We start from the raw sequence: 26459 nt of genomic DNA, 5'->3' as shown, positions 1-26459 counted from the left end.
CATTTGAATGTGTCCAGATATCTGGAGAGTAGAATCAACACTTGAGTTGAAACACCTTCAAGTGGGCTGAAATGCTGGACGGCACTGTTTTCGCTTCCCAGGTGAAGGAGATTCGGTAAACAAAGGATGCTGGCCAACAGTCTCGGCTAAACCCTTCCATGCTGTATCCTTATAGAGGTGATAGGCAAGCAGGTCACTATTACCACTGACTTCGGTTTTAACCCCCTCAGTTTCCCTAGCTTATGGAAAGACAGTCTACGAGAATCAGCAGCAGCTACCGTTTCTACTGAAGGTCTAAACTATCCATCAACCACAGCTGTTTAGAAAATCCATTCTGAGTGATACAGCATTCTCAGTACTGTGAGAAAAGTGTTTGCTGTTTGTGCGTCCAGAATTATTTATGTGCAAATATTCCAACATATATATGAATTATCTGATATATATATATATGTGCATGCATATGTATAGGTATTGGAAACATGTACATAAAATATGCACAAAGAACAAATATATTTATGTATGCAAATCTGTAATTACACCCAGAAAAGCAAATACATATGTATATGCAGTCTGCATCTGCTGGTAAATTTATTTTAATATACAGATTACCAACTAAGTGTGGGCAAGCAGCCTTCTGGGTGAACCACATCTGTAATTTGTTCAAAGAAAGGCCAGTCCAGTATTTAAAAAGCAGTTTTGGTGTATAGTCAAATCTCTCAGCAAAACAGTCAGAACTAAGATGTAGCTGTAGTGAATAATGCTTGAAAATCTGCTTTTCTCCCTTTCCCAATCAAAAGCATTTGGCAGATTTGTCTGTATACTCAGCTTTTTAATTCTCTCTCCAAAGTTGTCACAGTGCGTAATGATTCATGTGATCAATTCCCCCGATGGTTGTCTCCACACTTGCTCTCAAATTTAAAGACAAACACTCCCCCATCCCGCAAAGAATTCTCCATCCATTCCAGAATAAATGTAAGCAGGCTTCCTTGATGGTTATGTCTAGCTGCTCATTGCATGTCATCTTTCTCCCCCAGACCAATGTGAGCACAGCTAAGACATACGACAAACAAGTTGATAGAACGTAAAGGCTAAGAACCCTCTCTCATTAGTATGACTTATATTACTTCTTATCTTTATGTCTAGTAGAAAATTGACCCAAACTCGTCTTTTCCATTGTGTGTATACACTGGAAAGGAATTTTCAAAGCTTTGGTTCAGACAGAAACTTACAAATTCTAAGAATGAATTCTTCAGCTAGAAATACAGCTACAATAAAAGCCAAGTGCAGTGGTCTCTGTTAAAGAACCTCAACAAACCTTGGTTGTAAACATTGGTCTCTGTTACCCCGCTACTTTCAGAAGCGTCTCCAAACACCAGAAAGGAGGAAATAAACTCCCAAGCTGTTCAGGATCAAAAGAGATATCTCCATTACTAGACGTAGTGGTTATCACTAGGATTGCACCGAACGATTATACAGGGAAACATAGCCTCAAAACTAATGAACTTTCTATGTATGTGCTTAAGACACCACGACATGGAGTGATTTTAATTGCATACAATCAGCCCTTCCTTCTCCATCCCGTTTCTTTCTCACACGTGCAAACATTCTCAGGAAATCACGGTTACTGAGCAACACAAAATCTGGGGGTTTTCGACTGCCAGTAGACTAGATTCATGCTGGGCCCATTTGATTGAGGCCACGTAAGGTCTACTTTCAGCAGGTCTGTTTTCTCTTTTCCATGTGATCCTTTCCAAGGATAGCCTTGTGACCAGGGCTTGCATGAAGGACCCTGGAATCTTTCTCACTGTTTTTATTGTGCAGACAACGCAGGATCGGAACCCATCTTTTCTTACAACCATAGAAGCTGACTCTGATCAGTTTTGCCAGAGGGGACAGAAACAATGGAGTAAAAAAATTACTCCATTGTCACCCATAGATCCTGTGTCACAGAAACACAGCTTTAGATTTCAAGGAGGGAAAAAAAAACAAACAAACACCGCTTGAAAACTCATACATTTGTTCCAGATACGGTCTAAGACATCAAGTAGCATAACCCTCCCTAAAAACTTTAAAACTTAGAAATCAGACATCTTCATATTATACCCCAGAAAATCCTGTGCTCAGGTTCTGACTGGTCCAGGGAGCACAGGTTGAATAGTAACCCTCATACCCTCCACAGGGTAGCTTTGAGTCAAGTACCACAGTCCTGCAGAGAGGTTTTTGGCAATGACTTCCAGCACTGATCCGCTCCCTCCAATAGCTGCTCTCCTGCTATACAAAAGATGTGCAATCTTTGCAGACATAATTTAAATGCCAATTTTCAGGTTTCCTCTTCCAAGTTATGGCACTTAGAACATCAATATTTTAAGCAGTTCAAGTATTTTTTTTTACTTCCAAATGAGTCATTCACTCTCTTAGCAGAGAAGAGGTAAAATAAAATGTCAATGACAAAGGAAAAAAAATAGGAACGAAGGCTTCAAAGACAAGCATGGAGCTTTGGATCCACTGGTAATCGCCTCGGAGAGCGGAGTACAATGCTGGTCAGGACAATGGTAATTCAGAGTCTCTGTAGGAACTCAAATGCTGCTGGAGAAGGTGGCACCGTCCTCCCTCTGTCACACTTAATGCAGCACTTAGGCTGCAATTTCTTCATGACTCTCACCCAGATTTAAAGGTATCATGTGTGATATTCAGGAATTTACATGCATCTATTAAATAATTTCAGATACAATGAAAAAAGAAAAACCTCGCAAAAGGCATTTCAGTATTGCTGTGCTCACTGGCTGCTCTACCAGCATGAGACCTGAAGCCAGGGCAGACTTGCCCGGAAGCCACAAGTGGGTGTCAAACCTTCCACTGGTTCTTTACCAAAGAGGCTCTGTGACTTTTGCTAGTGGCACCTAAGAAGTCACTGGGGCCGAAAGCAAATGATCCAGGGCCCACATTCCATCTTTCTGTAATGGGATCAGCAAGAGGACTCAAGCATAGGAACCACCCGGAAGCCATGTGAACACAGATAGCACTCAGAGAGAATAGAGGTATTTTATCACAGCCAAATGTGAACGACCATGGTCCAGGCACACAGATTCTGGTAACTCCAAATGCCATGTTCCAGTGTCATAACATGTTTACAATAATTTTATACTGAAAAAAGAAACTCGTAAATAAGAAGGGGTTTTTTAATGCACTGGTGGGCAGAGACTCTCCGGTAAATCCAGGGTAGAACCTAGAACACCAGGCAGTCACTTCCAGCTGCCCATATCTTGATAAGCACTGTACTTCATTCCTCAGGTTTCAATTGCTCGGACTGACACCTCTTCCCACCAATGTAACCAGGAGATGCCCTAATCATCAACCCCACCGGAGAACACCAGCATGGGGACCATTCAGTACAAATGATCACTAAACTGTATTCCACCTGGGTTCAGCAAAATTTCCATTTTCTTTTATGAAAGATGATCACAATATCTGATAAGACTCCAGCCCTAGCCACTCAAAGAATGAATATAAGCGTTCTATGATGATATTCCAGGAGGTGTTCAGAAACACGCATTGTACATAGAAATGTGCAGATGACTCTCAGGAACAGTGTGGTAAACTCTTCCATTGTGTTTTGCCAGTGCATAATGTTCATAATGGGTTTCACTCTGACATTCTCATCCATGCATATAACGTATTTTAGTCATGTTTTTTCTGTGCCATTTCCCTCTCATCTACTTGTCCTGCCAGCTGATCCCCTTCCTTTCCCATAGTGCTCCATTCCTTTGTCTGTTTATTGACCTAATTAATACATTTCATTTCAGTTTCATTCTTAAGCATGGAGTGGAGCCTGTTTATGGGAACATGGATTCTTTAACCATGGCTAAGCCACTGAAGAGGATGTCTCTCTTGCTCATCAGTGGTTAACTGGCTACAGACCTTCAGGGAGGTGTGAAGTAACATAGCCAACTCTAAATAAGAAATTATGTAGTAAACTATAACATTGTGAGGCTGAACTATACACACAGTTTCCAGGGTTTTCAAGGCTAACATTTTTGTGTTTGCTTCAATGTTCATTTAGCACATTTTAACAACTACGTAACAAGAAATCTAAGGCAATATACATAATGATATACAATATACATAACAATAACTTACTGTGCAGAGTGAGTATAACTCCACCCTTTGAGCTCATAATCCACAAACACAGAGTTAACAGTGTGGGCTTAGGCACATGTGATTTCTGTGCTTGAATTAGTCAAACAGATGCAGTTATAGGGGATCAGGCGAACCTCAGGGCACAGCTACAGCTCCAATGGACTTGTGTTAAACAGAGTCTGTAGACCCACTCTCCCGGTTTTGGAAGTCATCTGAAAACCTCATAAAATAGCATCCAACTCTTTGGTTCCATAAGATCCATGGCCCAGGGAAAGCCCCTAGCCTCTTCCCAAACCATCTATACAGAATTGTATCGAAGTTGCGTGGACAAATGGGATGGCATAAGGAGCCCAAAAGGGAACGGACCATGAAGTGCAAAGGTCTAACCATTTAACGATAGCACAGCTTTTCTGTGAATGAATACCAATAATCCCAATTTCATCTAAATGAATTCTCAACTAGCTGAACAGGCGTGAGAATTCAGAAGTCAAGAGCTACACACCTAGGAATACAGGGAAGAGGAGGGTGGGCGGGGCACAGGGAAGGATCAGTTTGCCAGTATTGTGGAGGGTCTTCCGAGAGACACGGAAAATGACCACTCTCATGGCAATCACTCAAAATCAATACTGGGCCAACATTTTTCTTCTACATTATAAAACACAGAATTCTACAGTCAAAACAAAAGAAGAAAGACTGGAGAAATGGCAAACAGGTTAAGAGGATCGGCAGTTCTTCCGGGACCCAGGTTCAATTCCCACCATCCACAAGGCAGTTCACAACCATCTGTAACTCCAGGCCCAGTGAAGACAATGTCCTCTTCTGGCCTTCATGACGACTGCATGCATTTGATGTATAGACATATGTGCAGGCAAAACACCCAAGCACATAAAAGAAAACAATAACAAGTGATTTAGAAAAACAAAGAATATCTATCATCTCTTAGTAAAACATGTCTGTTATCAGATTGGAGGCCATGGGTAAGGACAGGTCATGTGTCCACAGATGGACATTCATTTGTGTGCCACTTCTACACCATCAAGACAGTCCTTTCTTCTCTTCATGACATCTGTCTAAACTCTTACCAGTAAGACTCAGTTCCATTTCTACTTAAATCATGCATCAGCACTAATTCAAGCCAGGAGCTCATCTACTCGTCCACTCATAGTCCTGTGGAAAATCCTAATGTATAGATGCACTAGCATTTCAAATGTAGAGGTAGCTAACCCCTTCAGATTGTGGCTAAGGGCTCTAGGTCTTAGTTGCAGTCACTGTGCATCCATGGGCTTCCGGGGACTGATTTCATTATTTTCTCGATTTGTTCTGTACCGACTCATACTCCTAATACCCTGCCTATCTGCTTCATGAGTCAAGGGCATGAGTCCAAAGGCTGCCAGTTTTTTCTTTATGCTACAAGTTCAGAAGTCAGAAGAAGTATTTTCAGCACCAAAGAAAGTAGACTAGCTTAAGCATTTTCAGAAAATTAATTAACAGATAACATGATTTCAACAGGCATTTCTGAGAAAAAAACAATTATGGGAATGATTCTTCAAAGTCTAAAATTAAAAAAATATCAGCATGTGCCTCTATCACTGGGGTCTTTCCAGAATTTGCTAAACAGTGGCTTAGTATCATGGAGAAGCATCAACAAGATAGAACACAGCTGGTTGTGACGCCAAACTTGCATGGCCATTGTTAGTGACAAATGTCACCCTAGTGGCAGTGTGATTGCAGCAAGAAGACTAAGTGTGTCTGATGGCCAAGAACACAGAAGCAAGCACCCACGGCATCCTTTATGCACCTTCTAGTATTCTTACTGAGACATTAATGTGAAGATGGTCCCTGGATAAATCATAGACCTCCATTAAATCAGACTCATGCCTAACAACATGTTCTACTTCTGAGACTTGGTAAATAAATCGAACCGAAACCAAACTAAAAAGAGTTAATGGACTCAAGACAGAATTGAGCTCAATTAACTGCAAAATTACTGGGTAGTGAGTTCAGGTAAGATTCACTAATGGAATTGCTTTGTAGAAGAAGGCGTTTGTGTTGGAGCTTGTCATCTAAAAGACTGCAGTAAAAGAACAGAGAATAGCCAGGGCATTGCAGGCTGAAAGAACAGTCAGCATCTGTTTTTATTATGTATATAAACTCTTGACATAAGCTCTTTTCTCTTCCTAGGAGCTTTATGAGCTAGCTACTATTATCAGACCTATTTTAGAATAGAAGACATTGAAGCAGAAGGATTAAGCAGCTTGCTCATGACATAAGGATGACCTTACTTTCTCTGCATTAGCAATTTTACAGAATTATAACCTGGCACAGCTTTCTGAAAAGCGAAGATACATAGGTATAGATTATACTACCCACATATACCATATTCACTTTATAAACAACAGAATCCACCATGATCAGCTTCAGCGCAGAGACTGTGTGAGTGTATGCACATGAATGTGCATGTTTGTGTATTTGAAAATTTGCTTGGTATTTCCAAGAATGAGATTTAAATACTACACATCCAAGAATAACATGACTTACCTCTTTGGAGGGATTTTTAGAAATGCTGTCCTGTGCTAAGTATTATGCATATTAATTACATCTGTTCCAGATAGACACTGCATCTTTTCCTACACCTAGATTTCAATTCCCCTCTCCATGCTGTTCTTCATTCAATCACCCTTGGACATTCCACAGTGCCTCATTATTGCACACATTTAAACAGGTCAAAGACAAACGTTGTCATGTTCTTAGTTATGTGTATATTGTATGAGTAGAGGTATGTGCACAGTGCACACAGGGTCCAGATGAGGATTCCAGATGCCCTGGAAGTGGACAGGTATGAGCTGACAAGAAGGGTACTGGGAACTTGGGACCTCTGGAAGAACAATATGCCCTCTTAACTGCTGTACAATCTCCATCGCCTCAAACGCTTTTTAAGTATTTGTTTGTAGTTAACCCAAATATGTCATTTCAGGTGCACATTTTCTTGCCTAGATCCAAATTCCTTTTCCTTTCAATTTTATGTATATATGTTTGTCTGTATCGAGGTTTGCACACATCAGTGCTGCAGTGCCTCTGGAGGCCAGAAGAGGGCATCAGATGCTGGAGATAGAGTTACATGGGACTTGGAAAACAGGTTTTGGTTGTCTGTAACAGCAGTATGCATTCTTAATCACCAAGCCATCTCCCCAGGCTCCTAAATTCTATTCTAACATCCTTTTACCTCTGCTTGAAGAAGTTTCTATTCCAAATGGTATTCAGTAAGAAGTCTGATTTCTGTTCCTTTGAATAAAGGTGGTGTGTTTCCCCACTCTGAATGCTTTTCTGTTTTTTTGCTTTGTTCAGTTTGGTTTGATTATGGTTGTGAAAGACTCTTGATTCAAACTAGGTATGTAGCAAGGGACACCCCTGCACTCCACATGCTCCTGCCTCCACTTACCCAAGATGGGATCACAGGCATGCCCTGCCACGCTCTCCCTTTCTCTCCCTGCCTTTAAGACTTCCCCTCACTTGTCAACAGCAAGTGGATAGAGGGTTTGCTGGGATTTCTTCTGCTTGGGTTTCTCTTAATTTTTTGAGATCTGTAGATTTATAGTTTCCGCTGTTCTTGAACAATGCTTTTGGTGTTGGCTCGCTTTTTCAAAGACCCGGAAAGACCAGCTGCACCTGCCTTAGACAACTTCATGTATTCCTTGAGCAAGGCTGTGTTTTGTTTGCAAGCTTTTGTCCTCTCTGGGCTTCATTTTCGAGAGTTTCTTTTGCTATGTATATATAGTCAATATTCTTTTATTTCCTGTAATATGTTATGCTTAAAAATTCAGATGTTTCCATTTTGATTCATTTAAATCATTTTTTATTTTTTTCATCTTCAAATATTCATATTTTCCTTAAAATCTTCGAGCATATTTATGAGATGATACAGATGTTTTAAGGTCCTGGACTGTGAAGGTCACTAATGTTAATTTTAGATAACATTAACCCAACCCATGTTTGCATTTGGGGTGTCTATCTGTGTTTCCTCCTCCTTTAAATATGTACCAATTTTGACTGAATGCCAGACACTGTGGTTTTCAGTTTATTTAGTGCGACAGTTTCGTGGCTTCCTCTGGAGTGATTTCTGTTCTGGAACAAGGCTGAAGATCATACAGATGGGTCTGATCTTTCCATGGCTGATTCCAGACTGATCATAGCAGACACAAATCTGCTGATTTGAGGACTAGCTAGCCCCAAACCCAACATTAAGCTGGGTATCTCTGGCCTCTCCTGGGATCCATGTTCTCAGGAGGCCTCTTCTTTTTGCTTCATATAGACACAGGTGCTCTAAGCATCGTTTGGCTCTGGCCTTCTAGATAGACATGTGCCTTTCTTCTCTGGCAGAAAGCTAATAAGCCAGCCAAAACCTTTGATGACTGCTGAGAAGACACTCTGCAACAACTTCATCTCTTCTTTCAATCTCCCCCTCAAAGCAGCTGACTGGACCTCTCCAAGTTCCATTCTCTGCTTAACATAGAGACATGGCATGCCCTGGTGAGTAATGTCCCCCTGCTCTGCGGCCCTCGCGCTACCTCCAGACACAGGGAGGTCACAACACAGCTCCTCTGGGTTTATTCTTCTCCTGAGGGTCACCGCCTCCTGCACGATAGGTGGAAAATAGGATTCCTGTGTTTGTTTGTCTAGGTGTTTTTGTCGGGAAGTCAATTCCCAATAGTAACTAACCCTTCTGGGTCTGAAGATCAATTCCTGCAAGGGTTAAGTAGGATATTTTTGTGAGGCACTTAATAAACCATATCAGCGGGCAAATGTCAGCCCAAGGAAGCCTATTTAGACAGAGAGAAATACACGCTTCGCAACATAAATATGCCTACAGCTACAGCAAACTGGACCATGATCTCAGGCAAGCTCAAAATTCTGTGAAGGTTAATTTGCCCCTACTCGAAATCCTGAAATTACTCAAAGCACGTCATTTCTTTAAGAAACATTCCTTTTCTAATGCACTGACCCTATAAAATGCAAATATCTCTCGGAAAGGATCACGTTTTCTGCCCCCTTCATCTAATGAGTGAGACCTGGTCACCTGCAGGAACCTGGGGAATCTGGAGGCTCCATAGCATCGCTGGAGGTGGGGCTCAGGACTGGGTGTGACAAAGGAGTAAATCTGAAGGAGAAAGACCCTAGCAAGAGGGATGGGGGACGAACAGAATTACCAACTCATTCTGTGCACAGGGCAGGCCCTGAGGGAGAGGATTTGCGCTTCAGTTATATTTCCCCTGGGCACTATCTGTAATTACTATCACAGCTCATTGATTTTCAATTCTTTCTATTAATATATTTATTGGCCATTCTGACATTATTAAATTCAGACCAACTCTGCATCTTTAGTAGATGATATCTCTTCCCTAAAATCATGAATTCTATGAATGTAGCTTCCTCCCACGCCTGCATCTCACATTAACAAGATCACAGCTTCCGTGTGTGCCCTGCTTTGATACTGTTACTAAAACACCAATATTGCATGACAGATCAAACCATCTCCGCTGCAGGTCATCAGAGGATATGAAATGATAAGCAAATTCATACCTCTAAGATAATTTTCCCAATTTACCAGCAATGCCAGCTCCTGTGCCACAGTGGGAGGGGAAATAATGAGGCCCTGTTAAAGGGCAACATGAGTGGCGTTTTTAATAAACGCCTCCTTCTCACATCTGACAAAGTCATTAAAGTAACCATATCTAACTAAGCTGTCCCACACAGACATACATTAAAGATTTAATGTAAAATTAAACAAAGACATTAACCAAGGGGGAAAAAGTGGGCCTTGTTGGTTTTTGTTCCGTACTGCTGCTGAATCACAATGTAACGGCCTTCCTTAAATAAGTGTTCCATAGCTCGTCTTCAGGCTTAGCTATAGGACTTGCGTCTGTCTGTATTTCTTGAGGAAGTGTAAGAGTTGAGATCTCTTTCAGAACAGCACTGATCTCCACAGCCTCTGCTTTGTGCAGCATCGCACACAGGCACACCTACAACAGTGTCTGAATGAATCACTGTCTCTCCAGCCCTGCTTATTCATGAGCTCCTGGGCTGAGATGATGGGGAATAATGAGTACCATAAAGCAAGAGGTCTCCTGCATTACAGCTGCTGCACCGCGCTCATCGGGTCTTTGCATACAGAAACTCCCGCAGCCCTGGGCTATGAGTGTCCGGCAGAATGTTCTGTAAAAGTTCCTGCAAGCTGTCAAGACTCCGTTGTCCTTTTTTCTCCGTGTGTCTAGATCCCATGCATCTCGACTACTCAAGCTCAAAGGACCTTGGCCCTGAGCAATGCTGGGGCTTCAGGCCTGTCATCCGGGCTATTCTGAAGCCAGAAAGTTCAAGACCTACCTGAGTTCATGTGAGTTTGGACTACTTAGCATGACCTTGGAAATAAAAAGAAAATAAAAAGCAAAAATAGGATTGAGGATATTGCTAGCTTGGAGGGCCATTGCTTAGCTTGATATTATAAAAAGTAATGTCAAAAGTAGGAAGGAGGCAGGCAATTTGAGATTTACCTTAAATTCATGTGTTGAATTACAGAGTAACTAAGATGTTGAGGTTTCTACTAAAAACAGACAAAACCTCAGGAAAATTACATCATCTGCACTGGAAGCATTGGGATTTTTCTTTTCTTCACAGGGAGGGGTTTATTAAGTGCCCCCCAGAGGCAGGCAGGCGGGTAGGTGGGCGATTGAGATGCTGGGCGGTAGACCACATCCCAGCTGAGGGACCGATACCGAGGGAGGCTGAACATGCTGGACATGACTGGCACCTGGTGGAGTCAGCATCGGGACTCACACAGGGCTCGCTTTAATGTCTGTCTTTGGCTTCCACACATAAGTAGCTTCGTTTGGAGTACGGCAGTTAAATCTCCCACCAGAAATGTTTCCCCTTACCCCTTGACCTTCTCAGATCATAGGATATCAGAGGAAGCCTGGGAAGCGGGATCTCCCCGCAGCACCCCGACTACACAGATGAGAACAGACAAGTCCAGAGATGAGAAGGAAGCGCTTAAAGCCACTCAGGCTGGTAAACTTCGGGGCCAGGAATAAAGTCACATTTTATGTCTTTGAGGGAGTCCCTTTCTCCGCACTCAGCCTCCCCTCTAGCGTGGTAGTTCTAGAACTCTCTTCCTGCTGTCCTCCTTTGCTTAATAACATGTTAGAACATCCAAAGGCTGAGAGCTTCCCTAATGCTCTCCTAACAGCGGGGTGTGCACACCAAGGTCACAGACGGGCAAAGTCATTCCCTCATTCCTGGATGTGCCCCTGAAGTGCATCAGAAGAGCACACTCCCTTGTCACAGACCACTCAGCAGCATGTTCTGTCTCAGGGCAAGCTTGAGGGAAGCTGACGTCCCAGGACAATGGGCTGATCTTCAACATCACTGAAAGGAACTCAGAACAGAGGGAGCTAGTGCCTATAGGTGGCTGTTCCTATCCAGTTCATATGGCCACAAGACAAAGACCTCGGCTACTTCTGAGAATATGAGTGTTCAATATTTGTAATTCCATGTTAATGTTCACTATACCATATGAAGTAGATAAAGAAGGCTAGCAAACCATTGACTGGCGATAGATACATGACATGCTGGCTTGCAAAGGTAGGCAGTGGATAAATGACATATTAATTGAGCACATGTCATGCACTGGGAAACATTAAGAGATATGAAAAGGAAAGAGAAGAAATAGCCCCTGCCCTCTAGGAGCTTCTATTCTGACCCCAAAACAAAATCAAAATTTACACATATAATTCTTTAAGTGAATGGCAGACAGAACTTCCCAGGGGAAATAGTTAATCATAGTCAATTTTGTTATTTGATATTCTGAGGTCTGAAAAGGAGAAGAAGAGAGAAAAAGAGCATTTTGAATGTCAAACACCCATCAAACTGCTTTTCTGTGAAGGTAAGATGTAAAGACACGAAGGTGAGTCAGATGCTGATCTCAGGGGCTTTTCCAGCCAGGTACCAGGCCTGCCAATCATGCTCTGTCTCCCACAGCCCAGTTATCCACCACATCTTCCTTTGGGCCCTTGAAGTGTGCTCACCAAGTCCCAAGAGGGACGGGAGACAGGCAGGGGCCAGCGAATAGCAGGAGAACACCTAAGGGACTGTTTACAACAACAGGAGAGAAATAAGATAGCCAGCCTCGGTACACGAAGCAGAATTTATATGTTGAGTGTCTAACATGTTGCCTAGAGAAAAACAAAATGAAACAAAATCCACTTTCTTCCTTAAAAGACTTAAAACCGATGTGTTTATCTTTTTTAAATGATTTTTTTTAAATTTCATTTTACATTCCAACCAGAGCGGAGTCTCCCTCCCACCCCTCCTCCTGCCTACCTCTTCTACCCCTCATCCATTCCCCACCCATTCCTTCCAAAGGGTAAGGGAGTCAACAAAGCCTGGCCCATTAAGTTGAGGCATGGCCAAGCCTGCTGCATTACGACTGAGCACAGCATCCCAACATAGGGGATGAGCTCTGGCAAGCTAGTTCATGCACCAAGGATAGATCCTGGTCCTACCTGCAGAATCCCTCAGCTAGACCGTGTTACACATGCAGAGGGCCTAGTTGGGTCCTTCGGAGGCTCTACAACTGCTGGTCTAGAGTTCCTGAGCGCCCATGAGCTTGGTCCAACTGTCCTTCCTCTGTAATTAGATTGGTGACTACCTCAACTATCATCACAGGGCCTTCATCCAGTAAAAGATGGAGCCAGATGCAGAGATCCACAGCCAAGCACCAGACTGAGCTCTGGGAATCCATTTGAAAAGAGGGACAAAGGAACATATGAACAAGGGAGGCCAAAATCATGAACAGGAAATTAAAAATTCGATGAAGGTACCAACTTTAGGCTTCCTTATCCATTGCTACCATATAGAAGAGTTTCCTCAGTGTTTGTTCTCAGTAACTAATAAATGTTGAAATGTTGACATTTTCAAGACCCCATAACCACATGGGCAAGCAGTCATTCACTTAAAGTTTTCTAGCATGTTTATATTTTATGATTAAAAGTCAACTGACTTTTAATCAAGAATATTTAGGAAATCTTCAAAATTCTAACTTTCTTTCTCTAAATTTATATCTGTGATGTGGATGTCCTTCTGTATACATTTTGCTTTTATGATTAGTGAATAAAGCTGTTTTGGCCAGTGGTTTGGCAGAGTAAGTCAGGTGGGAAATCTGAACAGAGATATATATGGAGAATAAGTGGAGTCAAAGAGACATCATCTAGCTGCCAAAGGAGACAGACACTGAAATCTTACAGGTAGGTCACAGCCTCATGATAATGCACAGATTAATGGAAAATAGGTTAATTGAAGATGTAAGAACTACCTAGCAATATGCCTAAGTTATTGGCCAAATAATGTTGTAATTAATATAGTTTCTGTGTGAGTATTTGGGTCTGGGCAGCTGGGAACAAAAGAGCAGTCTCTGTTTACATATCTGGGATTCAGAAATCATACAGTATACATACAATTCCTCCCCTGATAGCTGGTGAAAAATACAGTAACATGTTCAAAAATAAAATCACTAAAATTTTACATTTTATTTCTTTTTTTGTTTGCTTGTTTGGTTTTGATACAAGATTTCTCTGTATAGTCTTTACTGGAACTCACTCCGTAGACCAGGCTGGCCTTGAATTCAGAGACCTGCCTGCCTCTGCCTCCTGAGAGCTCAGATTAAAGGCATGATCCACCACCGCCCAGCTGATGTAATCTGTTTCTGAGGAGATTTAAAGTACTACAAAGTATTGTATTGCAGTCAAAATCATGTCACTAAACACTATTGGCTGTTTCTCTTGAGACTTTCCACAGAAGAAGAGGATTATGCCAGCCATATAACTCAGAAATACATACAGAGCTAAAGAAAAGTGATGTTTCTTTCCCTCCACCACGTGCAGTCTAAATTAGTGTTAGGGGAGCAACATCAGCTCCACTCACAAAGAGAAAATTGATTTTAAAGGAACCAGCAAGTTTTTTTCTGTCCATATTTAAGGGCAAACAGAACTTTCTATAAATCATGTGACGTGCAATTGCTCCTCAGTATAAAACTCTGTGGATACAGGCCTTCATTTCCTGAAAACCCAGAGTCTTTCACGCAAAGCTTACCTTGAAGTGAAAAATGACCAAAAAGTAGAATGAAGTCCCTGGATATTGTTATAGATTATTGGGCTGGTGACAATGACCCCCGGTCCACACCATGGCTTATGAGTTTCTGTAGGTTTTTGCTTTCTCTTACATGTATGGTTTCAATAGATTTATTGCTGTTCATGTTGAAGAAAGTTTGGTGATATAAAAGAGACGCCGGGAAATACTCTCTTACCTACATTATGATATGGAGGGATCACACAGAGATTAATTTCACTAGACTCGTGACAAGAGTTAAGATTTTATGAAATGAATTTAGACGGCAGACTGCTAAAGAAACAGGGCAACACCTCCCTGCTGTTAGGTTAGTTAATCAAGGTTAGAATTGACTGCACATGTTGGACGTTCAGGAAGGTTGGCCTATTGAGCCTGAGTGCAAAGCACAGATGAGCACAGGAATGCTTGTCTACGAGCACTGACGACTGTGTCTTCTTTTCCTCTCATGATGCTCTACTCTCTCAGCATCGAGAAGTCCCTATTCTAGCATAGAGTGCGGGAGTTGTAAGGGTTGGACATTCTTTACACATTTCCTTTCAGACTTAACAAAAATCAATGCCAGATATGAAGATGAAGTGCCACCCTCTGCCGGAATAGAGACCTGTTTTAAACACAGGCTTGCGCTGAGAAGGAGAAATAACACTGTGATGCCACAGATGGCCAGGAAATGCAAAGGAATGTGGAAGTGACTGAAAAGAACTCAGGGGCTACTACAGGTGCATAGCCTCTGTAGCCATTACAAAGACAATGAAACATGAAGACATTAAGACCCAGGGGAATCCCAGATGGACTTACTCACACTGATTTCTATCCTATATTTCTGGGATGCTAATTTACATTAAAAGTTTCTTTGGATCCCTCAATTACAAAATTACTGATGTTTAGTATTGATTTCTTATATTAGGACAGACTTTACTAAGGCAGAATATGGACTGATTTTTGTTCTTCGGTTAGCTTTTCATGCTGCTTAAGTGGCTTCAACGTTATAAGGTATGTAGCCAGTGTGTACACAGGGAAACAGTGATTTCTTCTTTAAATACCATGGTCGGACACCACTATAATCGCTATACTGGATTTGTGTTTTTGATTATTGCAGCTTTAAATGTTATCAGTAATAGCCTATGTACCCTCCCACAAAATCTCTGCTCCTAGACACTCTGCTATTGTATCCATACATTCATTCATGAGTTTAGCTGTGATTTGTTAAATCATGTTCTTTTTGCTTTTGGGTATTTTCACAATAACTGTCCCAATTTTACCAGCCATCTCTTAGAACTAGTAAAATTATAACAATGGGGTGGAGAACTAGATACAAATACAAAAAAAAAAATCCGTTTAACCAATAATAATGTTCCCGTGCCTGTTCTCAGTCATCTCCTAACTTAGAATTTCACATAGAGAAATTCTATTCCCATCTCATTTTAAACATTTTCTCCTTACTTTTGTCTCAGTAGCTTTCCAGCAGCACTTTTAACTCTGCCATGGGTGTCTCCTAAGGTCAGCAAGAAGTCTTAGTTTCAGAACATTATCCCCTCCAAAGGGGAGGCTGACGTCTAAGGTTGCATGAGGGTGAGAATCAATTCCTTAGGTGAGGGACAGAGAAAAAACGCTGCTCTGGAAGTGAGTGGCCCAGACATGGGGAGGCTGGGGGCATCTATGGAGATCTCTGCTTACCCCTTGTTCAGATTCCAACAGCTCTGTTTTGACTCTGACGGCCGGCATCCCATCAAGCATTAGCATTCTGTTCTCAAGGGTGTGGAGATTCTGAGAAGAGAAGAGAGAGGAAGATTCAGTTCTGAAGGACCAGAAGAGGACACTCACAGGTGGTCTGCCTTCATTGCCATGCTTTCAGTACGGCTAACCTAATTCTCTAAGAATGAAACATAATTAAATGTGAATATCAGCATAACCAATTATCCCCCTATGTGAACTTCCATTTGAAATAATGACCAGGACATTGACTGAATCAATGTGACTCTCTGACCTCTGGGTTGGAGGTCAGGCTGTAATAAACTGCAGTGTGGAAACATTACATTAATTTATATGGGGCTGGAAAATTTATAGCTCCTTCTCAATAGTGGGAGGAAATACAAGGCAAGCTTCTTTCTCTCGTCCTCAGTTCTGTAGGCTGCATTGTGTACAGGCATCCATAAATGAAAAGTGCAGATAAAAATAATCTTTATACTCTTGAAGTCTCAATAATCTAAAGACAAAGCAATACAATCCTAGACTTGCTTAATTTTTATACCATGCCAGTTCTGAGAAAATGAAAATCTCTACATATCGACTCCCAAGGAACTATTTTAAAACAGCCAAGTCTTAATTTAAAAGTGAATAGCTAAGAGTCACCAATAGGAAAGATTTTGTTATCATTCTTATAGATGTTGTGCACAGTTTACTGCCTCTGAAAGGGAAGTCACTGAAACGGTGGCTCCAGAGATTCTTGAGTGTTGATGAGAAGATGAAATCAAGTTTATATTTTACCAGTTCTCTCTGCTCTAGGCATATTCTGAATCAGCCATCTACAAAGGCAACACATAGTCACACACGCAGGGCCCAGATAAGATGCATTATAAAATACATATCGAATCCGTCAACTTCAACTTGATACATTGGCTAAACTCAGAAGCTGATGTGACTGAACCTGAAGCTGTGTAGTCATTGTGCTCAATGGCCTTACAGAGGTGACAGGACACTAAAGATCTTACAAAGTGGGCATCCATATATGTACGGGTGTGCGGGTAATAAAAGCATTATAGATGTACATGTATAAGTGTAGATTATACAAATATAAAAACATACTCTCACATGTATGTATAACTTGTTTTTTATGGGTGAATATTATCAATTAGTGGAAAATGTACCATAAAATTTGTTATTTGGCTATTATGCCAAAATTTCTGTGTGTGTGTGTATGTGTGTGTGTGTATATATATATATATATACATATATATATACATATATATGTATATATATGTATATTTCTAAATATTTGTCTAAGGGGTGACAAGGGTTAGTATAATTTCCAGAGTTTGATGCTAGTACTTTTCAGGCAGCTGATTTTCATGAAAACAGTTCAACAGAATCTCCAACAAATCCCTGTTGGCTATTTTATTAGCAACTGCCACAGCACGGTTCGTGAAGCACTCCTGACTTCAGTTCTTGACTCTCTAGGAGAGCCTCTAAGAAGCAGAACTTAGAGGTCCTCTCTTATGCAAATCTTTTCTCTGAGAAATCAACAAGAAAAAAAATCATACACTATTTTTCATAATTAGTCATAAGAAACATTGAAAAGTTCACGTTCTCTAGACTATTACAAATTCCTGTCCTATCTTCCCCTTGAAAATGAACATTGTCCGTATTGGTGGGGGGTATTTCTCATCCTAACAGATCCGAACAAGAGCAGCTACAATATTGCCAAGCGTTGCTGGTGAACTCAATTAACTTCCTCCAGACTTACAATCTCTTCTCCAAGGCCTGAGATTGTTAACGCACCAGTGAGGCACCATCCTCAGACTTGTCACTTGTCCCCTGCTTGCTACCGCGGCTCTGGGGGAAGTCTCCCTGCAGCTCGGCAGCTCTCCACCTCTCAGACAGAGAGCTCTGGGACTCTCCCTTCACAAAGCCTCCCAAGGCTGCTGGGTTGGTAGACAGTGAGGGGTGAGCAGGCACTGCTTCCCACCCTGGAGCAGGTCTTGCCCAGATGAGGAGGCGAGAGGAAGCCTGAGTCAGGACGGGAGAGGACAGGGAGCTGCAGGAAAGGGAGGTTTTATGAACTGTTCGAATCTGATTAGGGGCTAATGTCCCTTCTAGTGCTCCGGACCAATTTACAGATGGTATACCCTGACTACTGTCCCACTAGCTGGGACAAACTCACGAGTTTAAGAAAAGCAAGCTAGATCTCTGTGAGTTCGAGACCAGCCTGGTCTACAGAGCTAGTTCCAGGACAGGCTCCAAAGCCACAGAGAAACCCTGTCTCGAAAAACCAAAAAAAAAAAAAAAAAAAAAAAAAAAAAAGAAAAGCAAGCTAGCCAGAGTTTTGAAGTTAAAAGCTGGTGAGTTATAAAAACCTGACTGGGACCAATGGTTCATTTAGCACATTTAAATCACTATATTTTCACAATTTTTTTTTCCATTGTTGATCTTGAAATTCTACAAATATTCAAGTCAAACTGTGCATTTTAGCTTCATGTAAGTGAAAAACTAGCCACGGTTTATTATTATTTTTTAATGAAGTTGTTTTCCTTGGGAACAGTCCCACCCTGCTTTCCCAGGAGCATACCCAGCCTCAGCCATAAGAGACACCCTGAGCTGCAATGTGAACAGCTGGGGAACAATGCCTCCGCAGCCAAGTTCTTTCCATCGGTGCAGTAATTGATAATTAGGGCAGATACATTGCAGCACACACACATGAAGCCTGTTAACCTCTGCACGCAGGAGTCTAACCCTACTCAATAGACGTAGAAGCCCTGAGAGTCCCAGCGTCTTCGACCATCAGGGAGGCATTGGGGGAGGTGATGCGGTACGTCATCAGACAGCACTGGCAATATTTCCCTGCAAAAACACTCACAGATTTATTCAGTGCATAAGAAACATAAGGAAGTCAGCTGACTGTAGATTTTAAATACGTAATAAGCTCTGGCAATCTGAAGTTGCTGTCAAACACGTCTTGCTGTGATCGCACTGAAGACGTATTTGCTATGGATCGATAGTTCCATTGATTCCCAAGAGGTAAATAAAATTATACCATCACCGATCTTGGTGTTGTGGTGCAACTTCCATTGTAATCAACATTGGAATATTATAAATTCATCACTATTATATTTTATACTGTTCATATATATATATATATATGTACTCATACACAATGTATACAACTTATTTCCTTTGAGTGAATTTTATCAATTAATGCAAAAAGTGTCACAAAATTTGTTAGTTGACTCCTATAGAAATCTAAGTGAACTTAATAAGAATGTGCCTTAGGTTATTTCTACATGCCAAGTACAACCGGTGACATAGTACTCCAATGAATAGTTATTGCGGCCAGAAGTCATATGACTACAGAGGTGACTGGTCTAAACACCTCACAATACTCAGAATTGAGGTGCAGCAGGAAGGACTTTATCTTCAGTGACAGTGTTGAAGACACTCGTGCAGTGGAGGTAACTGGGTCATCTTCTACAACCTGCAGCAGGATGTCCTCCCACTTCCATCATTTTGCTCAGCTTAAATATTAAAGATGCTTCTGGCTCCAGGGCTGCGACTCTTCTGATGTCACTACAGCATCCGTACCTGACAGGTGCTTTCATTTCTCATACAGAAGATTCAGAATAGAAGTAACACAGAAACGTGTGTTTGGGATCATAACATATCTTCATACTAGACTTTAAAATATCCAACACTCAATAAGTTCTCAGCCAATAATTATTAAACCAATGAAAGAAACCATAAATTAAAACCATAAGATCAACTAATTCTGCTGCGACCCTTTAATAGAGTTCCTCATGGTGTGATGATTCCCAACCATAAAGTGAACTCATTGCTTCTTCATAACTGCAGTTTTTCTGCTGCTATGAATCATAACGTAAACAGCTGATGTGCAATGCCACAGTGGTTGCGACACAGGGTAGGAAAGTCGTCTTATCTATCCGAGATGATAAATCCATTGCTCTCAGGTGGGAAAAGCATAGGGGAAATCCTGCAGCTAGAGAATTCTCTCTATTTTTGAAGAATAAATATAATTTAGTAACAACAAAAGGCTAGCAAGGATGTAGACAGAAAGAACCCTTATTAGTGATAATCTATTTTTACCTTATCCCCAATATCAACCTCTTTTGTGTGCACTTTTTGAAAATATTTTCGTTTTTCAATTATGTAGGTGTGCATGTCTGTATGCATGTATCTCTGTGTGTGTGTATTGTGTATCTCTGTCTGTGTGTGTCTGTGCACATGTGTGTGAATGCCTAGAGGCCAGAAGAGGTTATGGGATCCCACGGATCTGGAGTTACAGGCCATTGTGAGCGACCAGGCATGAGTACAGGGAACTGAACTCAGTCCTCTGTATGACTGTTAAAACTTCTCATGGACTGTTGAACTACCTCTCCAGTCCTGCTACCATTTTTTGTCCTCCAGCCCATGTCAAGAACCCTAGGTCAGATCATTGTTCAACCGCATGTATACCTGAACTAATGGAAGCAACAGAAGGTTGGACAAGAGCAGGACTGGTCATAAAGAAGCTTTGGAAAGTCTTCATCTTACACAAGAAGATTTTACCATGTTCCCATGATGTCTAGAGTGATGCTTTTGTGGAAGAGGAGGAGAAAGGAAATGGGAGTCCACGTTAAATGACAAGCTCAAAAGTGAAGCAGACATGAATCCAGCCCTCGAGAGGCAGAGGCAGGTGGATCTCTGTGAGTTCGAGGCCAGCCTGGTCTACAAGAGTGAGTTCCAGGACAGGCTCTAAAGTTACAGAGAAACTCTGTCTTGAAAAAAAAAAGTAGAGCCGACAGATGTGGACTGATAGCTTTGTTTTGACATATTTTCTCACTTTATTTTTGTTGTGGTTTATACAAACTGTATTTATTATCTGTGTAATTAAAAGAAATATATGATAGTTTAGAATTTGATGTATAAAAAAATTAAGCAGCTTTTTTTTATTAAAGGAAAAACAAATGAAGAGATTAGAAATGCAATTTTCCATCAGGTTGACACTCACGAAGTATAGGAGAATCACTTCCATTCCTTAGGCAGAATGAGCAATGTCACAAACACTCCCTGGCAGGTACACACGTTACTATTAAAATTTAAGGAAGACAAGCCTAAAACCTCTGCAGGGGAAGATCCAGGCGTTTAACTGTCTACATTACACTTGCAACTGACGCACTGATTCTGCTAGACTGCTTCAAGCTGACTCTCCATGAATGATTTCAGTTATTATGGTGATGCAGAGGTAGGTGCAGTGATGTCTAATCTGGGCCTGACATAAGCTTTCCATGTATTAGAAGATTCTAGAGATACTTACACTAAAGTATTTACCATTCTGCCAGACAAGAAAGCAACGGCCAAATATATTTCTCTCTACTGCCAACTAGTCAACGACTGTATTTCAAATATTTCATTAGTATGAAAAAATCAATCTTTGCCATTCTCTGGGGAAATATATATATATACATTGATATATCATGTATTTATATATGATTGACACCTGTCAGATTTTTTTAAATGACACTTTCTGATAATGATTATAATTAGAATCTTGGCTTTTGTACAAATGTTTCATTACTCTGGGTCTTTGATCATAAAGCCAATTTCTCAGATTATATATAAAAAACTCTATATGAGAAAACTGCTAGAGTTACTAGAAAAAAAAACTAGGTTCTCACCAATGATCATTTTGGAAGAACCAAAATATCCTATGGGACTTGTGGCATATGTGAAGCTTAGAGGTCTCCGCAGCTCTTAACAAAAACAAGGAGGGAATGAGGGGGGAATAAGACAAAAAATCAACTCCTCTTCTTCCATTTATCAGCACAAGGTCATATGGCCCTAGAATTACAATGATGGGAGGGACACAGAACAGAGATATCTTTGGGGACCAGGGTCCTCTCCCTCTCCTACCTAGGCAGGAAAATCAGAATGTCATTGTTCAATTTGCAGGCATTACTCAGTTAGAAGATCCACAGAGACTAAGGCACATGGGATTCCACACATTCCTACATTGAGATCGGCATGTTTTATAAGATAAGTGTTCAGGTTTAAGAAAAGGAATTTTGTCAAGGGTATTTAAGGGCAAAAAACCCGAACAGACACCCTACTCAAGATAACACATATAGCAAGTGAGCATGTAAAAAAAATGCTTACCATCTCACATGGATAGAAAAACAAAATTAAAATAAAAAGAAACACTTAGGAGACTGATCAAAATCTAAAGCCATCATATTGATAACCACCACCTCATGCACACAAGTAGCAGAGGTGTTTTGATTTATTACAGGTAGAAATGGACACACTTTGAAGATAGTTTAGCTGCTTCATACAAAATTGAACAATATGGTCAATAAATTCTGCTATCACACTCTTTGTAATCACCCAAATAACATTTGGATTATGTTGCCCATAACTGACCAAATCAGAACTGGAAAGCAACCAAGACTGCCTTCCATCTGCAAGTAGACAGACTGTGACACTTCCAGCCAGAAGAATACCACTCTGCCCTAGAAAGATATCAAGTAGGTTAGTGAGATAGCCTAAGGGATAATGACATTTGTTGCCAAGTCTAACAGTTTGAGCTCTATTCCCAGACTCCACACGGTGGAAGGAGAAATAACAGTTGTCGTCTGAGAGTGACATGTGCACACACACAAACACACAAACACATGCGCGTGCTCACACACACACATTAGATAGATAGATAGATGATAGATAGATAGATAGATAGATAGATAGATAGATAGATAGATAGATAGAACACAGGGGACCTGAGGGCAGTCTTGTGTCAAAACTGATATATCCCTTGAAACGTACATGAAGAATGACACTTGACACAAGCCACAGACTCGGCATGCTGATGGTGTACCCGTCCGGGGTCACCAGTCCTCACAATACAACACACAGTGCACATGTATCACCGAGGAGAACTGCAGGTGTGGGCAACAGGCAGGCGGATGGGCGTTGCAAAGTCTGCTCTGTTTTGCTGTGCATCTCTGAAAACAGCTTATTAATTTAAAATGATCCTCTCTTGTAAACTTAATTTGAAGTTCCATTGGAAAGAATTTAAAAGAATACATTCTGTACAGTGATTCCCCAAAGTCTGATTTAAAAACTAGATAGAGTTATGGTTCTTACTGTACTCAAACTGAAATAAAATGGGAGAGTACTATTTCCTAAAAATAAGCACTATCATCAAGTCTACAAAACCAATCAAAGTAGGAGATATGGCCACAGAGTTGTAAGTAGACCCCTCTCACACTATTTCATCCCATTTAAATGTTTTGTGTTATATTTATCTATTGCTGGTGGGAGTGCAAACTTGCCTCTTTGGAAATCAGTATGGTGGTTTCTCAGAAAATTAGAAAACAAGACCAAGCAATACCACTTCTGGGTATATACCCATAAAAAACTCAAACATAACACAAGAACTAGTTGACTATGTTCATAGCAGCACTATTTGCAATAGTCAGAACCTGGAAACAACCTAGATGCCCCTCAACTGAAGAATGGATAAGGAAAATGTGGTTCGGTTATACAATGGAGTACTGCACAGTAGATAAAAATAATGATATATTGAAATTTGCAGGCAAATGGATAGATCTAGAAAAACAACATTGAATGAGGTAACCCAGACAGAAAAGCAAACACAGTATGTACTCATTCGTAAGTGACTTTTAGACATAAAACAAAGAAAAACCAGCCTACAACCCCAGTCCACAACTCCAGAGAACTTAGACAACAAAGAGGACCCTAAGAGAGACATATATGGATCTACATAGGAAGGAGAAAAAGACAAAATCTCGTAGTAAAAGTACATTTTCCTCAGCCAGCAATTCTGTCAAATACTTACATAAGATCAATGACTTTAGGAAAAGGTATTTGTGTTTCAGTTAAGATGTTTTATGTTAAAAGTATTCCCTATTTTTGGTGGCCTATTTCTTCATCTTTCCATAAAAAGTAGATTAATCCATTTCTCTATCTAAAATAGGTAAGAATTCTATCCTCTGATAACATCACTACGATGCTTCGGTAAAACAAGCGACTGACACTGTTCCCTATCCAGAGAACTTGTGCTTTGTCCCTATGGCGACCCTCACACTGTGGACGGTCCTGGCAAGAACAATGTAGAGGGTGACTACCCCCAAGGCAGGAGACACAGAGTCTCACATTTGATTGCACACTCCTCTGGAACTCCTGTTTCGTTTTTGCACTGCTTCTATTCACAGGTAAGCATCTTCAAATTTTCAAACCCCATAAAAGGCCTAGCGTGAGTGGGATATCATCAGAGGCTATTAACCCACTGTTCCAGCAGGTTTTTAAGCTGGAAAATATAATCTCATGCCAATGAGCTACCTCTCCGAGCCATTCTATGGCTACAATGTAGTTAGAGCAAGCTACCCTCCTGCTAAGTTAGTGGAGTTGTTGATGCAGGCAGTTTGGCAGAATCTATCAAAAACCATGAAAATATATATGCCTTTTGTCCTAGAGAATTCAACTCTTGGAACTTATCCTAGAAGATAAGCAAGGATGTGCAGAATCATATTTATTTTCCCACTGTTCATAGTTAGTAAATATGGGAATACAGATCCCCAAACAGAACAATGATTAATAAAATCATCATGAGCCCATGTAGTTAAAACATCACAAATGCTCACTTCAAATGACAGAAATGTGCTCATTAACCTATAACAATGGCTACTTTCGATAGGCAGACATCAATTTCCAAAATACCGCATATTTTGTACAAAAGTCTATTATATCCTATATATTTTTAAATATGAAAATATGGATCCAGATAGAAGGTAAGTAGTTAAATTTCATCCTGTGTGCAAGTATGGAAGCAGGCTTGCTTTTCTTGCCTCAGATGTCTCTAACGAGTATAAAATGAACATTTATTACTTCGACAAAAAAAAATACCACAAGTGAATAAAAAGTGTTTTTTTTTGTTTGTTTGTTTTTTTTTTTTAAAAGAAACCATCTGAAAGAAGAAGGATTAGAAAGGGGATTGAGGAGGCACTCCTTCCAAGTGTCACAGCGAGGCTCTGAAATGCACAGTCCACAGAGGTCACAGAATCTGTTTGCCAGGGAGATTGTGAGGAAAGGGGAAGCGGCCTCTCCTTTTGAGCACAGCTTGAATGCCATCTTGACCTCCATGACCTCCTGCCGCTCATGTGGAAAGAAGACTAAGCCAAAATACAATTTTCACTCACTGACACAAAAGGTAGTCAATTCCTTAGACTGCCCTGATCCCCTGCAATCCTTCACCCTCCACCAGGGAAAGTAATCCAGACATCTCCCACCCTGCTCTGCAAGCTGATGACCTTGGCTGTATGCTCCCAGCAACTTACTTGAGCATTAACCATAAATATCACTGAATATTTGTTCACGGTGTGCAATGCATTTACTCCAATTGTATCTAACTGATTGTTCCATGAAAATAAAGCTTGTACAGGCTGAAGAGATGGCTCTGGGGATAATACGTTTGCTACACAAGTATGGAGACAGGGATTTAGATTCCCAGAACTTACACAAAAGTTGGATTGGCTCGGTGGCACACCTTTGATCCTCACACTTGAGAAATAGAGACAAGAGATACCCATGGCAATCTGGCCAGCTAGACTACACAAATTTGGAATTCCAAGTTCATCAAGAGACTAGATGCATGGAAATTAAAGTTGAAAGTAATTGAGGAAAATATCAGACATCAACCTGTTGCCTCCACACGCAGGTGCATATGCATACACATAGACATGTATCTGCATGTATCTATACATATACATGTGCAACCACACATACAAGCATACATGCACACAATACACAGGAAGGAGGGAAATTATAACAAATTTCAGCCACTTAAGTGTACCCATCATAAGACAAAGGAAATGGTGGCACCTATTAAAATCTTATGCATGCTTACCTGTAAATTTTACAGGTAACAACTAACAGTGACAAAGTGATTAAAATTATTATTGGAAAACTTTAAAGAAAAATTAAGATGTTCAGTTCTTTTGCTATGAAATGATAACTAAAACCTGCTTTCTTGTCTCCCCTGTGAGCACATATGTAATATTGTGTGGGGATATAATTAAATGCATTTTTTTGAAATAGTGTTCCTAGCCTCGACCAAAGGAAGAGATGATGACAGGCTTGTGTGAGAGTAGAAGCAGCTGAATCAAGATGCCAGGTTACAATAACTGCCCCCAGGTATTAAAACTGAGAAGCTGAGTTGGAGTCAATGAAGAGAGCCATAGAGATGCTAAAGAGAAGGATCCAGTCTGGACGGCAGAATGTGATGGAAAAGTAAAAATAATGCATGGTAGTTTCAAAGCCAGAGGGCCAGGGGTTGGTTGTGTGGAACGGGCACTTTAGGGACCATGTTCCAAGATGTAGTTTCTTCTTTGGGTTTTTGTTTTGTTTTTGGTGTGTTTTGGGAGGCAGAC

The 26459-nt window shown here is 40.8% G+C and overlaps 1 protein-coding gene across 3 annotated transcripts in view; it reads right to left on the bottom strand.

Annotated features, from left to right (window-relative positions):
- Positions 1–26459, bottom strand: part of Klf12 (KLF transcription factor 12) — a 545932-nt gene that overhangs the window by 371829 nt on the left and 147644 nt on the right. For all 3 annotated transcript variants that reach the window (XM_057785991.1, XM_057785989.1, XM_057785990.1), the window contains exon 3: positions 15985–16074. In XM_057785991.1, the coding sequence (XP_057641974.1) occupies positions 15985–16050 (66 nt within the window). In that variant the 5' untranslated portion in view covers positions 16051–16074. The remainder of the gene's footprint in view (positions 1–15984; positions 16075–26459) is intronic.

The sequence above is a fragment of the Chionomys nivalis genome, chromosome 12 (genome assembly GCF_950005125.1).
Source record: "Chionomys nivalis chromosome 12, mChiNiv1.1, whole genome shotgun sequence".
Classification (NCBI taxonomy): domain Eukaryota; kingdom Metazoa; phylum Chordata; class Mammalia; order Rodentia; family Cricetidae; genus Chionomys; species Chionomys nivalis.
The sequence above is the reverse complement of the archived record's forward strand: the minus strand, read 5'-3'. Positions and strand labels throughout refer to the sequence as shown.